General features: G+C 39.9%; 2 protein-coding genes across 4 annotated transcripts in view; one reads left to right on the forward strand and one right to left on the reverse strand.

Annotated features, from left to right (window-relative positions):
* LOC127983708 (chromatin-remodeling ATPase INO80) overlaps nucleotides 1-14,141 on the forward strand; it is a 33,598-nt gene extending 19,457 nt beyond the window's left edge. For 2 of the 3 annotated variants that reach the window (XM_052585956.1, XM_052585954.1), the window contains exons 28-37: nucleotides 5,475-5,602; nucleotides 7,594-7,688; nucleotides 8,073-8,145; nucleotides 8,581-8,739; nucleotides 9,162-9,264; nucleotides 9,377-9,465; nucleotides 9,953-10,114; nucleotides 10,476-10,635; nucleotides 12,473-12,694; nucleotides 12,778-14,141. In XM_052585956.1, the coding sequence (XP_052441916.1) occupies nucleotides 5,475-5,602; nucleotides 7,594-7,688; nucleotides 8,073-8,145; nucleotides 8,581-8,739; nucleotides 9,162-9,264; nucleotides 9,377-9,465; nucleotides 9,953-10,114; nucleotides 10,476-10,635; nucleotides 12,473-12,694; nucleotides 12,778-12,980 (1,394 nt within the window). In that variant the 3' untranslated portion in view covers nucleotides 12,981-14,141. The remainder of the gene's footprint in view (nucleotides 1-5,474; nucleotides 5,603-7,593; nucleotides 7,689-8,072; nucleotides 8,146-8,580; nucleotides 8,740-9,161; nucleotides 9,265-9,376; nucleotides 9,466-9,952; nucleotides 10,115-10,475; nucleotides 10,636-12,472; nucleotides 12,695-12,777) is intronic. The other variant, XM_052585955.1, reaches the window with a different exon arrangement.
* A 197-nt stretch (nucleotides 14,142-14,338) lies between these two features.
* Nucleotides 14,339-16,387, reverse strand: LOC127983709 (glutathione-specific gamma-glutamylcyclotransferase 1-like). Its single transcript, XM_052585957.1, has 3 exons — nucleotides 15,720-16,387; nucleotides 15,575-15,610; nucleotides 14,339-15,188 (listed from the first exon to the last, which is right to left on the reverse strand). The coding sequence occupies exons 1-3, from the start codon at nucleotides 15,888-15,890 to the stop codon at nucleotides 14,805-14,807; spliced, it is 591 nt and encodes a 196-aa protein (XP_052441917.1). The 5' UTR covers nucleotides 15,891-16,387; the 3' UTR covers nucleotides 14,339-14,804.
* Nucleotides 16,388-16,694: the final 307 nt, after the last annotated feature.

The raw sequence follows: 16,694 nt of genomic DNA on the forward strand, positions 1-16,694 counted from the left end.
ATTTATTTAGATCTTCTGCCGTCTTCATAGTACATTTATTGTATCATACACATTTAGCAAGATTTTAATTGCTGCATTTGTTTTGGGCTGTCAGCTTTGGTGTGGCCGCCCATCGAATGGTCCACACATGAAAGTGTTAGTGTACTAACTGCTGTACCTTTCGTGTCACACTAATTGAGGGGCAGGCCACAGGAGGACAGGCTTTCTCTTCCAATAGCTCTGCACATTGTTGTAACGTGCCTGCTGCTTTGAGCTGTTGTTTTGAGGGAGAGTGAGAATGCTGCAGAGCTCAGCTCACAGACAGCCTGTGGGAAACTCTGCTTTCCCTTCCTGTTCTTTCAAAGAATCTCTGCACTCCAGCAAAATGGCCGGAAATATTCCTGGCCTTTTTGATTTGGGGCCCAAACAACAGTGACTGCATAATTGTTTGTGATCTGCTCCCTCGCCCCGCCTTTCTGACTGTGAAAAACAGCTAGACTTCACCAAGGTGTTTGGAAATAGTATCCATGTTTGCATATTAGAAAGTAAGATATATATGTATATTATTAAAAAAAATCACGCTACTTATCACGCTAATGTATCAAAGACTGAATAGAACAGTGTTACGTTTTAATCGATTTATTTATTATTCTTTTACAATTACTATACTTGTACGTTTTTTTCTTCTTTTTTTCTATAGCTGCATTTATTTGCTAGTTTTAGGATACATTATGGGAATATGGCCAGGAACAGACTCGAACCCTGATTTCCCATGAGCTCCACTGCGCAATCTGTTCTCAAGACCACTGCTTGTTTTGCTTTTGCAGGTCAAAGGCTGCAAGAGTCATGATGTCGATGTCGAAATGATTTGCTTCACTGATGCCGGTCACATTCTGGCCTACAGAGGGAGCATTTTGCTTGGTTTTAGTCTGCTCTGCCTCTCCCTTTTGTGTGAAAGTCTAAATGTGGTCACATCTTTCATCCCTTTGCTTTGGTGTTTGGGTTAGTGCTCAGATCCCAGGCGAGATCTGGTGAGTATAATCGATATACGACAGCTTAATGACAGTCTCCCTCATTCGCCCGTTCTACCTCCCGTCCCAGCAAGATCTGTGGTCGCTGGACTGATGCAAGACTCTGTAAAGATTGTGTGTGGCAAATGTGTCACATTTCATATGATTTTTACCTATCAAAAGATGACTTTAATGGAATATCCTAATTATCTGAATCCATTCCATCAACAGCTGGCCTGTGGCTTTTTTTGTCTTGAATATTGAATTTAGCACTTTTTACAAAGTTTAAAGGGATAGTTCATCCAAAAATTCTGCCATTAATTACTCATCCTCATGTTGTTCCAAACCCATAAGACCTACATTCCTCTTCAATACACAAATTAAGATATTTTTCATGAAAGATTTATGAAACTTTCGGACCCTACATAGCAATGTGACTGAGACGTTCAAGGCCCAGAAAGGTAGTAAAGACATCATTAAAATAGTCCATGTGACATCAGTGATTCAACCGTAATGTTATGAAGATACAAAAATAATTTTTGTCCGCAAAGAACATAACATGCTTCATAAAATGTTTTTTTTTTACGATGTCCTTACTCCCTTTTTGGGCCTTAAAATGTTTCAGTTGCATTGCTGTCTGTGCAGGGTCAGAAAGCTCTCGGATTTCATCAAAAATATCTTAATTTGAGTAATTAATGACAGAAATATATTTTGTGTTCCCTATTATAAAGTTATTTAAAACATAATCAGGGTGAGTAAATGATGACAGAATTTTATTTTCAAGTGTATTACACCTTACTTTGGAAATATATCACATTGCCAATCTGAGCTCATGCCCTTATAAACTGTGATTGCGTCATTTATTTGTGCAGCTCTGCCCTGTTTTTAAGGTGCAGTAATCCCTGTCACTTCTGCGAAGTTTTGCCAGTTGACAGAGTGGCAAAACAAATATTGTTTGTGTTGAACACCAGACTCACCTCCATCCCTTGGCCCTGTGCTCATGGTTAGGTGTTTTCTAGTGGGTGTATTGGGCGTCAGTAAACACTAAAGCTAATTTTATAGCAAGTTAAGCCAGTGCTTGTGTTATTCCCCACTGTCCCTTTTCCAGAAGAAGCGGCTCTAATGCTGAGATCGCTTTAATGAAATTAGCTAGCAGCGGAAAGGCAATTAAATAGGCAGGGGGGTTAATGAGCTCGTCCAGGGCTCTGTGACAGATTTTTAAATTGGTTCACCCACGGGTCAGACCTGAATTCGGGACAGGATGGATTGGATTAGAGCAGAGCCAAGGCTCCTGGAAGGGCACTCTTGAGGGCGATCCACCAGCAGGTGGGTTGAATTGATAGCAAAAACCAGAGTGATGTCTGATGGCATCTTTGTTCTCCCTCTGTTTTGCAGTTAGAAGGTGTCCTGAAAATACATGAAGCTGTCCTCTGTGAACTTTCATTCCGACATTATCCACCCGTAAATCTGTTATCGTGAAATCTAAATGATGAAGTCACCCTTGTTAAGTTCCTCTGAAAATGACAAATGTTTTTGTATGAGATTAGTTGTGTTTGATAAGCATGTCAAAGAGCTGGTTTTAGATGAAGTAGCATGTGTCTGACTAATTGCAGACTCGTCAGACTTGAGAAATAGGATGTGTGGGGGGGTTTGATAAGACGGGAATGGAAAGAACAGAGGAGACTCTGTGGTGCCGGTGCCGTTGAGTTGTGGGTACCGACGGGTCACATCATCCCCTTAGACCACCATTTTCATCCCACAGTCTTTCAGGGGCTTCATAAAGTGGGATCTGGCAGCTCTTTGCCTCATCCCTCTGACGCCAGACCCATTAGATTAGAGCTTTATGGGGAAGAGCGTATGGTAGACTCTTCTCTATTCATGAAAACATCCCTCTCTCAGTAGGGAACCTAAAACCTCGGCTTTTTGCTAAAGAAACCATTACTGTTAACACTGTGGGATATGCTTGTTAAACTTCTACTTGTATTTGAGCAGGCGATCTCTTGGTGAAAAATGGGATCCTTCAAGCAATCTTTAGTGGTCTGAAAATAGTATAGTATGTAATCATTATGTAGCGTAGTATATAATCATTGTATAGTGTATAATCAGTTCTATCTTTATTGATTCTGCAAGTCACTGTAAAAAAAGTAGAGCAATTTAAGGTATGTACACTACCATTAAAAAGTTTGGGGGCAGAACATTGTTTTAAAAGAAGGTAATAATTTTGTTCAGAAGGAAGCGCATTAGATTTATCAAAAGTGACCATAAAGTCTTTGTTACAAAATATTTATATTTAAATTAAATGCTGCTCTTTTGAATGTTATCCTTATCAGAGAATCCAAAAAAAAAATTATAATAAACACGGTTCCACAAAAATATTAAGCAGCAAATGGCTTCTGAACATTCTGCTTTGCCATAACAGGAATAAATTACATTTTTAAAAGCAATAAAATAGAAATATATTTAAAAATATTTCTAATTATATTTCATAGTATTTTATAGACGGAGATTTTAGACATCTGCTTTGAAACTCTTCAGAAAGCTGATGGATGTGCAGTTTCTTCATGATTAGTAAATGAAGAATTTGTAAACGTTATAAAGTGTCTGATTTGTTTTTCCAATTTTTTTGCCAGATAATCTGGATATTTTTTTAAAGTTGGACGATAATGAGAATTCATTTGCTTATAAATGACATGAATTAGCTCTGAAGCTTTCAGACAGAACTTGCCATCCTCTCTGCAAACATCTCGCTTGGATATGATCTAGCTTTCCATCTAATTCAGTGCAGCCGAATATAACCGTTTCGATGTATACGAGCATGCAGACTTGTTCGTTAGTCTTTTGGATTATTAAAACTTGAGGGGTCATTGGAAAATACTTTTTAGGCCAAATATGGTGCACAGGCCTGATGTTTAAGACCCCCTGCCTCAGAGATAATGTTCATCTCGGGTGGAGTAAATTAGATCCATGTGTTCTTTAACTCATGGATCGTCAACACAGTGAGTATGAGATTCTTGAGTGTATGGGTTCATTTGAGCCATTCTCCACCACTCATTGAAAAGGTTACACACATGCCCTTTTCAGGGTCATGGGGTGTTGAGTCAGGGTTCATCTATGGTTCACATTAGCATGTACATGATGTGGTAACAGCAACATGGTCATGCTGGCCGTGTGTTTGACATGCTTTTTGTACTGTCTAAGGCTTGGCCAGCAGGCCTAAAACTGTCTCTTGGGATCTCTAGATTGCTCTGGCAGCCGGCTCATTTTGTGTGTATAATCACTTTCTGAGTGCCCATGATGAGCAGGGTCATTTAACTTCCCCCCATGAGCTGACCCTAGGGTCAAGGGTTGCACCAGTCAACAATGGGAAGCCCGTGCTTCCTCTATTGTAAGCACCGTTGGGGTGACAGTTCTGATAGACCATTGGCACAACAGTTTCTGGTCTGTGAACGTCAAACGTGTTGAGGACTTATATAACTGATGAACAAACAAACAAAAAGCTACTAGCGATGCAGCAACAACAAAAATGCTAGATATTGATTGATAAGCTCATGTTATAGTAAAAGATCAAATTCAGTACTATTTTGTCTTTTAAAAAGAAAAAAAAAACTTAAATCTACATGAAAGTGCACTTAGGCATCACAACAACATTATAATGCACAGTGTGGACATTGACAATATTTTTATTTAGCTAAAAATGACTTCAGAAAATTATTTAGATGATAACAAACAAACGAATATTATCAAAAAAATGACTATAGATGCAACAACATTAAAATGCTAGATATTGATAGGCTCATGTTGTGACCAAAGTCAAAATTCACTGCTATTTTGTGTTGAATTCACATCAATATCATTTTTTTTGTTGTTGTTGTTGTTTCCAAAAATTACATTTAGCAGTATCATTTGTTGCTTTTTTAAGGTTTGTGTTAGTTTAAATGTAAAAATACAGAAAAAGGAAGAAAAAACCTCCTGTGATCAGTAACCGATTTGGTACAAATATATCATGCATCATTAAAAATAATATAAACAAATACCTCTGCCATTCTGAGTGTAGTACCTACAGTATATTTTAGCCTAATTTTGGTAAAGTATACCATTTTTCTTTTAAGTACCGTAATATTTTTTTCCACTTAAGAGAACGTTGCACTTTTGTGCTGAATTGTTCGTGATATCATAAAACAAACACATTGAAAGAACTTTACAGCGTATCTGTAACAAATTTTTGCTGCTGAGACTCGAGAGTGGGGTTTCTGTCATCGGCAAGTGAGGAGCAGGAAATGGAAAACCCGGAGCGGAGCTGGAGCGGAGTGATTATAGAACTTTTGAGCATGGAGGGGAAATTGCTGTCACTCCACAAGCTTATTCATTAAATTGATTTGTCTAATCAGCTCCGTTCCGAAAGTGTGGGATACAGTTTTGATCTTGTGAGCTGACGCATTCCCATTTTCAGTGTTTTTAAATGTTTTTCTCCTCTTTGTTCTTCAGACAAAGAGTCTCTGATCACAGACAGCGGGAAGCTTCACACTCTCGACCTGCTGCTGACTCGACTGAAGTCTCAGGGCCACCGAGTTCTCATCTACTCTCAGATGACCCGCATGATAGACCTTTTAGAGGTGAGTGCTTCCAGCAACTTCTCACAGTCGGTGACTGACAGCTCTGTGGCCTGTGAACATTGCGTAACTACATCATGTCATTGTGATGTGTTTTCTCCTTTAACCTTCAAACTTTCCTTTATGTATACAGAAATGGTTCTATACTGAAGCAATTGTAGATATCGGAGGTTGTGCTGTATGTGTTTTTGTTTACATGCTCCTTGTACTTTGAGTGTTAATCCCACAAAAGGAGAGATGGCTAAATTTGATCAAGCATTGGGAAGGGAATGTTTGCTGTAAAATAGTTTCATATTGTTAAAGCTGGACAAAAGCTGAGAGAAGAGAACTGGAGGAAACAATCACTTTTTCCAGAGGCACACAGTTGTTTGCCACATGTTCAGCAGCAAACCAAACATGGAGCTAAAAGTAGAAGCCTCCAATAACATTGTCAACACAGGCGGCTTATAGTCCTACACAACAGCACTCGTTGTCTAGAAACACCTCCTTAGAGTCAATAGGAATTCCTTCCGATTCATTTTGGCTTAAGCCTTTTCCATGGCAGTCTCTCTAAAGTCTGATTACATAGATTTGACATCCTTTATTTGTGAAGAAGTTGGTCTAAAGAAAAAGTTAAACATGGAAAAACATGGCATCAACCTTTGGCTTTGATTGGCCATTAGTTTTGGCATAGACCTATATCTACACCATATATTTTTACTTTATGTCAGCATGAAAATCTTGATTGATCCTAATTTATTTTTGGTTTTTCAACCCCTGGAGTTTTATGATATTATCAATATACACTATCCGATATCATCCATTACCCTTTTTGTTTTTCACATTTAAATTTTAATATCACATTTAATTGCTTGTTTTTTTTTGACATGTTCATTTTTAATAATGAACCAACAGGACAAGCATATAGACTGCATGCATTTATTTATTTATGAAGAGATGACTTTTCTTGTTCAACACCACACTCCGCAGTGACAGCAGAGGCCACTAAAAACTAAATATGCTAGGGCTGGGTAAACTACTGTACTAAAACCTACAGTCTATGACTAAAACATGCACAGGATTACTATTTTGTTCCCTCAATTTGCTAAATCGTGCACACACAGTTTACTAATTCGTAACTGTGCACGATTTAGCAAATTGAGGAAACAAATTTGTAAATCGTGCACACAATTTATAAATCGAGGAAACGAAATAGTAAATCATGCACATGAATTAGCCTACAATTTTCTTCTTGCATGCCATGTACAAGGCTCCGTAGCCTTCAGATTTTCTGGTCGCTGGAGTCCAGTTTGAAAAACCCTGTATCGATGCATTCTCTGTGCAGAAGCCGAAGACTGTCGTGTCTTGTCTCCTTTGATATTGTGTCTCTCCAAGCAGATCCCTTGAGTGTTTTGGTCAAGTTTTTATTTTATGTATTTTTTTAATTATGTGTTCGATAGCTCAACTCCCACTTGAGATCTGTTCAAGCATATTCTGGGCTTTGTTCCTAAGTCTCAGGCTAAATCATGTTATGTTCGACATTCTGCTAACCTGGATTTATATTCTCAGTGGTTGTAATGCCATTTAAGATGGTATCATTTGTTACTCACAGCTGCAGAGAAGCTTGGGATTTGTGATCTAATGTTACTTCAGACTGGAACAAAGTCCTAATCAAAGACATTTAATGTCAAAAAGAGTGCTAATGCTTGCTTCATACGGTCCAGATGTGCTTTTGGGAGGCCGTCCAGTGGAGTGGTAGGCTCGATGGAGCTGAGACTTCACTCTGGGTGGTGTAGGAGAGTGGGAGGTCATCTGAGAAAAGTCTCTGAGCAGAGTCGGCAAGGCTAATGAGGATCTGTGGCGGTGTGTTAAAAGGGACATTATTGAAAACCCGCCCGGCAGATTTTTAAAAAAAGAATTAAAGTGAAATAAACACACCAGTTTCATATGGTTGACTGCTTTGCCTGCATGATTAAACACTTTCTTTCTTGAAATGTTTCTCAACTGATCTGCAGGAGTACATGGTGTACCGCAAACATACTTACATGAGACTGGATGGTTCATCCAAGATTTCGGAGCGGCGGGACATGGTGGCTGACTTCCAGAGCCGGTGAGTTTCAACTAGTTTTTCAGCAGCCCGACAGCAAAGTTTGAAAAGGAGACGAACATGTCTGTAAGCGCCTGTCTCTTCTTAAACCTAATTGGGGCTTGTTTTTCCAAAATGTCACCAAGCGTAAATTTGTCTTCCCTGGCGGTGCTGTCAGGGTTTTGGGCTCTCTTCTCTTTCCCTACCCTTCCACACTGGGTCTGGTTTGCATTAGCTCAGCTCTCTGTGGGTGCAGTGGGCTCTGGTTTTTATTTTCTAGAGGAGTGTGCTGTATATTGAAACGTCTCTGTGTAAATCCTGGGCGGTTGGGCAGGCCCCTTAAAGAGCACGATCTGCCTCCGCTTTATTTGCTTTCCCTCACTCTTCTGGTCTCCCCTCCCTTTGCAGGACAGATATTTTTGTCTTCCTCCTCAGTACGAGAGCCGGAGGCCTGGGGATCAACCTGACAGCTGCAGACACGGTGAGGCCGCAGCCCATCAGCACATCATGATTACCAGATCGCCTTCCCCCCACCGTAGGCCCTGAGAACAGTCTGTAGTATTTTATGAACTCAAAGACATTAGCACTCGTGTAATAATAGCTGCTGAACTCGTTGACTTTAACACGGACACTTGTAACGCGACCTACCACAGTTTGTTTTGTTTGGGGGAGGGTTTATCTGAAATGATGAATATCGCAATAATAGAAAGGTATTAAATAAACAAACAGCGGTGCAGCAGTCTCTGGAAGTGGTTACAAGAGGTGTGCGATTTGAGCCTTAGACAGTATTTTAAACCAGGGTGGATAATATGCGCAAGAATTAAAAATGGCATCTGTGGAATAGCCAGGAATAGGAATTAGTTCATAAGAGGAGATAATTTTATTCCACCAATTTAGCCATTTCCTCTCTTTCCAGGTGATCTTCTATGACAGTGACTGGAACCCCACAGTTGACCAGCAGGCCATGGATCGAGCCCACAGACTTGGTCAGACCAAGCAGGTCACAGTCTATCGGCTTATATGCAAAGGGACAATTGAGGAACGCATCCTCCAGAGAGCCAAAGAAAAGAGTGAGGTTAGTACACAGTATCAAGTGCCTTCCTTGGGCCAGGTTACACAAAATATAATATGTTTTCCCTTTAATTCAGCTAATTCTGTAATGGATGGACAAATTACCCCCTTTTCTCCTGATAGCTTACATCCTTCAGTTTAGGTTACAAAGCTATATTTAAATGATCTAAATGTCAAACCTCAGAAGAGTCTTTGCAGTGACAAGGGGGTTAAAGGACTATTTAGCCTATGGTTTCAGCTCTAATTACTACTAATTATACTGTAATTGCATACGTGCTTTAAACATGTATTACAGGATGTCTGTATCAACACATCATTATAGTCAGTGTATGTTTCCAAGAGTCAAATTTTGTCTTCTTTTTGCTCTTACTGATTTTATTTATTTGATTTCGATAATCACTTGCGGCTGTGGGATCTGCGCTTCAGATTCAGAGGATGGTAATATCAGGAGAAAATTTTAAACCTGACACCCTGAAGCCCAAAGAGGTGGTCAGCCTACTGCTGGATGATGAGGAGCTGGAGAAAAAATGTGAGTTACCACTCCGTTTATGATGATACATGCATATGCGTAATCTATACGAGTTAATTAATGAATTAATTGCTCAGCTCTGATTGGATGGTTTGGTTGTGTTTCCGGGCAGTGCGTTTACGGCAGGAAGAGAAACGGCAGCTAGAGGAGAGCAGTAAGGTGAAAGAGCGGAAGAGGAAGAGGGAGAAGTATGCAGAAAGGGTAAGTGCTTCCTCTGAAGTGGTCAACAATAACAATAATAATAATTATATATATATATATGTGTGTGTGTGTGTGTGTTGTGTGTGTGTATAGATACCACACAAGGACATGTAGTAGATAAAAACTATTAAAACTAATTCAAATAAAATAAAATATAAGATGAAAAACTTAGCAACCAACTAAATTGAAATAGTTGAAATAAAGACTAAATAATGATAAATCTACCAAAAATGACAGAAGCACAAATCAAAATGACAAAAAGTAAAACCTTATCAAAAATGTAAATGTTATAATAGTATATAAATCATACTAAAATAGCACTGCTTTATATTCACTATCAATTTTTTTTTTTATTATCAAGGTTTTCAAGGATAATGATGTTGAAATCCGTATGCTGTAGATATTATAACAAATTATTTTGTATGTGAACGCCAAGAAACCACCCTAACCAACTGTCCTCTTTCAATGCATCTTTCTCATTTCAAAGAAGAAAAAGGAAGATGACCCAGACACTAAGAGGAAGAAGGAAGGTGTGAATGTGGTCATCCCTTTTGTTCCGTCTGCAGACAACTCCAATCTGTCGGCAGATGGAGAAGACTCGTTCATCAGTGTGGACATGGACTCTGCCATGCCCAGCCCCTTCAGTGAGGTAAGAATGTACCAGACTCTTCTTGTTATGCACTTCCTGGACTGGGTGGAACTTTGCGATCCTGATGTTTACTGAACTGCAGAGGTCACAATGTAAGGAAGAATTATTGTACAGTGCTGGTCCTGAAATGACATTTCTTTAGCTGATGAGTCCACAGAACAATCATGTGAGAACTTTCCCAAAGAATGGATGATTTCTATAGAGCTATTATGCCATTGTCAACACACATCCTCTCATTCACTTGCTGCATTGATCTCATGCCGTCTTCCTCCTCCTCATCCATCTTCTGGTCCTGCTGTCTTTCCTCCGTGGTGCTGTCCCTCTGTTCCTGTCTCACCCCCAGAACTATGTGTCCCTGCAGATCTCGTTGAGCAGTGAGCTTCAGCCCAGCTCCATTCCTGCAGACGAAAGCAGCAGCGACATGCTGGTAATTGTGGACGAACCTGTGTCTTCTGCTCAACAGTCCCGTGCCACCAACTCTCCCGCTTCCATCGCCGGCTCTGTGTCCGACACCATGAATGGTGGGTGCCCTTGTTTGAATTTTTGTTCGTTTTGAATTACATTCAGACTTATTTAATTCACAGAAGGCTTTGTTGTATTAGACATATACATCAAATTTCACACATTAAAGGAGACCTTTAATCCCCTTTTTACAATATGTTATATAAGTCTCAGGTGTCTTAGGTTTCAGCTCAAAATACCCCACAGAACATTAGTTATATTATTTTGAAAATGCCTATTTTGAGTAGAGGCAGAAACACTGTTTAGTGTCTGTCTCTTTAAATGCAAATGAGCTGCTGCTCCCCACCTCCTCCTCCAGAATAGGGCTATGCCTTTACTGCTTGTTCCTCGGATACTCTGCTAGAATTTTTTTTTTATTAATTTTTTATTTTATTTGTACTTATTTGAAATTAAACAGGTAGCGTAGATCCCAAATATTTTTATACAGTCGATCTATAATTTAGTGAACAAACATTTCAGAATGTGAGTCAAAGGCTCACATAACTACTTGGCACAAGGAACCAATACATTTTTAAAATAAAATGCTATGACATTACGAAAATTGTGACAGAAATCACTTCATGTTATGCATTGCATGAGTTATGCATGCATAACGAGTCAAATGTTTTTTTTTTTTTTTTTTTTTTGTGGGGGTGCTGTGTGAAGGTGCTTTTCTTGAGGGTGCTAAAGCACCTTCTTGCCCTTCCCTAGAGCCGCCCATGCATGTGAGACTTTTTTGTCTAAACACCTACATTTACTACAACTTCTTGCTTCACTGGGCTTATGTTTGTTTTTTTGGGTCTTATTGCTTTACTGTTCAAATCCCTGAATATAGTTTAACAGGGTCACATTTAGCACAGATCTGGCTGCCTTCCTGTCGAGTGATGAGCAGTGCTAATAAGCAGTGTTGCAGTCTACGCCATAAAGCTGAGAGTGCAGAGGTTTGTGGGACTGAGTCTGCCTGTGAAACGCGAGCAGAACTGTGGCAATGAAGGAGACATGGTGTGCGTGAGTCTGGGCCGCAGTGGCTCAGGGCAGCCTTGGCATGCAACCTTATAATAAAATGAGGCTTAGAGAAAAATGGCACACTCTGACAATTTAGTATAAACATATTGACGTGTTTGGCTGGCACATAATCTGCTAAATAGTTGTAGATCTGTGAAATCATAGTTTGAGGATACACTGCCAAGTTTGGGGTTGGTAATTCTATTAAGGTAAAAAATACAGTAAAAATTATTGTGACTTTTTTTTTTTTTTTTTTTTACAACTTTTTAACTATTTTTTCATTTTAAGATACTAAAATGTAAGTTATTCATGTGATGGAAAAGCTGCATGATTGGTTCACTTCCAGAACAAAACATTTCCTAATAATTTCTGATAAGATGTCCATGTCTTTCTCTCACTCCACAATTTTTTTTCTGTATAGTGAACTTAAATGGGAGCCAACAGGTTAAAGTTCCAAATTCAGTTTCTTTGGAGATGAAAGGATTCTATGAAATGATTCCAGCCGAGAAATAAGGATTGGATAGCGAAATGATCGGTCATTTTCTAAAATATAAATAAATAATTTGTGGTTAAAAATTTTTTTTAAGAAAGTGTCCGACCTAGATAAGACCCTTATTCCTTGACCAGGATCATGTAGATCCCTTTGATGCTGCATGAAACTCCAAGATGGTCCTTCCAAACTGAAGTACACAAAATGGAGAAAAATCCTGGAATATTTTCCTCATAAACCTTAATTTCTTTTCGACTGAAGAAAGACAGGAGCATCTTGGATGACATGGGGGTATGTAAATTAATCTGGAAGTGAACTAATCCTTTAATCCTAACCCATTTCATCACATGACTCTCTCCCAGGGGTCTCCTCTCAAGATATATCCAGTCCAGGCAAGGGTAGGTCCGGTCGGAGTCGAGGACGACCCAAAGGCTCTGGAGGGGTCGGGAAGTCTTCTTCTGTGAGGAAAGGAAGAGGACGGAAGTCCACCGCGGGCAGTGCGGCAGCAATGGCGGGGGCGATGGCAGGGGCGGCAGCGGCGTCTGCAGCTGCGTATGCCGCATACGGCTACAGTGTGTCCAAAGGTAACAGATTCAACATTGACTGGCAGAACTCCTGGTGAAAAGGTTCATAACCGTTCATCCATTGTTAATTAACCCTCTTCCAGGTATACCAGCAACAGGCTCCTTACAACCAGCTCTCATTCGGTCTTCAACCACACCTGCCTTTGTCCCAGCTGGCACCTCCTCCCCTCAGGCTAAAGGAAGTGCTGTGGCCACCAACTTACAGACTTTAGCCCACGGCAGTTCACAAAGCCAACACAACCCCACTAAGAGAAGCAAAGGACCCAGCAATCACAGTGGGCGGTAGCAGCTTGTGAACATTCGCTTTTCGATTGTAGCATGGCCAGTGCATTATCAGTCCCAGGTTGGCAATTCTAATGCTTACGATGTTGAGCCATTATCACACCACAAGCCCTACTGTCACTGTGAAGCCCGACCTGATGCCCACCCCAATTTAGCATCCATTTGGGGTCTGGTGAAGAGGAACAGGAGGTTGCGCACTTTCCTAAAAGCAAAAACGAGTCTCTTTTACATTGAAAATTTGATCTTCTGAATATGAAATGTAACGAATTGTTCCTTTGTACAGAAAATAGCCATTGTAAAGGCTGACAATAGAGATTATTCTAGGGAGATCTCATTTTTGTTTTCTGATAACCAAGTAAGCAAAGGGCAACAAAGCCAAATGAGAGATCAAAGTTTTCTTTATCTTCTGGCACTGATCATGAATGTTCAGCGTCGTTGTGAGCAGAGATGAGTTGAAATACAAACGGGGGAGGAATGTTTATCGAACACCCTCTCGAACAACGTCTTTACCTTGAACACATAGGAACAGAAAAGACTGCTTTTGTAAAATCGCTCTTATTTTTGTAGGACAGACTTGTTGACATTTGTTCAATTAAAATACCAAATGGCCTTCTTTCTGTTTATTTGCTTCAAATTCAAAGATTTTGGCTCAAATACTAATATATATTTTCTCTTGGGAAAAATACAAGAAATCAATGTTTTTTTGTAGTAAATGTGATGGAAAAAATGTCTGAAGTGAGTGCTGCTTGAAAAACGTGTCACTGCTTAGATCGTGACTTAAAATATTTGGATGTGAAATGCATCATAGCTTAAGTTAAAACTTGGTCATTTATGTGTGCTAGTTGTAAATTGTATCAAAGCCATTTTATTTTTAAATAACAATGAAAAGTCCATAATTTTGTTGCATCTGTGAAATATGGCTATGGTTTTGACGAAGGCCATTTCTAGGTTTATTTTGTCTTTAAATGTGATAATTGTTCTACGGGTGTAAATATTTCAAGGGTATCGTCCCTTTCAGAGTTCTCCATTTTCCCGCAATTGCTTGTCTATTTTTATAGGTCAGTGTAAATACCTGAAGAAAAACCCAAACGGTTGTTTTACTAACTTGGAGAGAAAGAAAACCTTAATAAACGTTGATTCAGTGATTTGAAATTTTCACATAGAATGTGATTTTTGCATATGCATTCCGTTACCAACTTTCTGCCTGTTTTAAAAATGCAATTCTACCGGAGTAAAAATCGTCTCCTTCGCCATTTTTTTCTCTCTCAAGTTTAATCATCTTTCTTGCATGCATTCAACACAGACAGCCACTTCATTACACACCAAACACACTTGATATTCAGGTTACAGGTTCTCTCAAGGTTTTCATTTTCAACCATTTTAATGGCTTAACAGTATTCTGCTTTAGTGCAAATTAAAGTGTATTGAGGTTTCATCCCCACATATCCAAAACAAAAATGCAAACAGCTTTAGAACTGGACAAACTTTGGCAATACATTATTTACATTTACATTATCACACAAGCATGCATTTGTACTACAGCACCATATATTTGGTTCAATAGCACAAAACAACTGAACTGACAGTATGCATGATGTCACACTATAGAATAACAACAGACAGCCTAAAATACCATTTTTCCTTAATACAGTATCTTTACTGTAGTACAGTAAGTTTTAATAGCTTGGTATAGGGAGAATTAAATATTTGAATAACCACTAAATCACAATCACACCTCAAGGACGGCAACATTAACTTAATGCAAGGACCTTAATAGTGTTTGGACTAAATGTTGACCTATTTAATGTTTTACAGAAGATACAGATGTCTAGCCTGCAAACAATATGGGTCTCATGGTGGCGAGAACAGCTGCCTCAATGGAGAACAGGTGAGGGTCGTCCACATCAGGGCAGCTGACTCTCATGAACTCCGCCAGGCGAAGCAGGTACTCAATGTTGGGGCCCGACTTCCCTTTGCACACAGCGATCTGAGCCGCAATTTTCTCTGTACTGGCAGGCCCCAGGTAGATAGGGTTGTCAGGTGTGGCAATGTAAACCAGAGCCTGGACAGGTGACTGGTTCATGCCCTGCGGGAAGAACTCTGCGAGCCGGGTCAGGTAGCCGCCTCTTACCGCCTCCCTTACATTCAGATATCTGAGAGACTCCTCGATCTGAGAGCCAGTCACTTCGAAGGCAACACCCCAGGTGCACGCCTGTGAATGAAAGCACAAGGTTAGTCACATATAAAGCGGGGAGGAGTATTTAAAAGAGACTTTTTTATTATAATTAATTTAATTTGTAGTTTGTTGACTCATGTTGTTCAAAATATGAATTACTTTCTTCCAGCAGAATTTTTTTTTAGTATGATGGCCTCAGTCACAATTTGCTTAAATTGCATCTATTTGTTTTTATACAATAAAAATTAAAAGGAGAATGGCTGTCATTCAACTTAACATCTTTAGTGTTAAGCAGAAAACAGTCAATACAGGTTTGAAACCACGCAAGAAATAAAAAAGTAACAACTTATTCCCACAGAATTGGGTATTTCTCGGCTGTCTATTCATAGCGTCGTTCCTCTAAAAGGAGAAGTTCCACTTACGTTATCCTTCTCGATGAGCGTCACCACTCTTCCGGGCTGTCATGGAAATACGCAAGGGTCAATGAGTTTCAACAGAGGAGCTCTTCGGGTATTTAGTTATACTGTTTTAAGAAAACTAAACATCTGTATAAACGGAGGAACTCACCATCTCATCATCTCCACGATGAAAATTGTCCCCGTGCCAGAAGCGTCTCTTGTACCCCTTAATATATCCGATCTTGCTCCTCTTGTACTTGAAGTCTGGTTTCCAAACCAACGACCCGTAACCGAAGATCCACAGGCTGGATTTTACAGCGATGATGTCTTGAGGTTTCATCTTTACAGGATGGTATGAGACAGAAAGGGTAGTAGTTTACGCTTTGATCGAAGATCTGCTTTGCACTGAATGATTAGGCTAACTGGCTAGCGTTAGCTTCCTCCTGTCTAGCAGCAGAGGTAGCGGTTGGCTCACGGCTATACCGCGGACGGTATCAGAGCCCAACTGCTTAGCAGTTGTGATGGTAAAGTCCCGCAAATCGCTTTTCTTTGCCTGGTGCATGCCGATGCCGTGTAGTTACCGCATCATTGCCTTAAAACGCCATCTTGGCCTCTCGGGCTCTATCATCTAATAAAACACAGAAGCTGTTACTAGCTCACCGCCAAACCTGCTGTTTACCAACAACCCTACACCTAGCCAATCACACGACACTTTTAAGTCAAATTAAATAAGATGTAAACTGTTAATTTGGAGCTGCTTAGATTGCCGTGCTGCTTTTCCTCCTTTGCGGATGATGATGAAATTTAGGCTGCTTTGAGGCAGACTATATGCGACGGTGTCTAGGGGCGTATCTGACCTTGCTCAAAATCCTGGCCAATCACGGCTTTGATAGGGCGGGGCGTTTTATCTTCTATCCAATCAAATCATCTCGTCGTGAATCTATAAGCGCATACTTGTCTGATTGGCTCACAAACCAGGAAAAAACGTGAGAAGTTGTTTCATTTCATAGGCGAGCCAGACGTCAGTCACAAAAAAACTCTCACACTCATTCGTCAGAAAATCTGTCGCTTAAATTCTGTTCGACTGATGCAACTTTAAACTAGTGATTGGAAGTCCGGTTATCTCGGACAGCTTGTTTCAATG

The sequence above is a fragment of the Carassius gibelio genome, chromosome B20 (assembly GCF_023724105.1).
Source record: "Carassius gibelio isolate Cgi1373 ecotype wild population from Czech Republic chromosome B20, carGib1.2-hapl.c, whole genome shotgun sequence".
Classification (NCBI taxonomy): Eukaryota; Metazoa; Chordata; class Actinopteri; order Cypriniformes; family Cyprinidae; genus Carassius; species Carassius gibelio.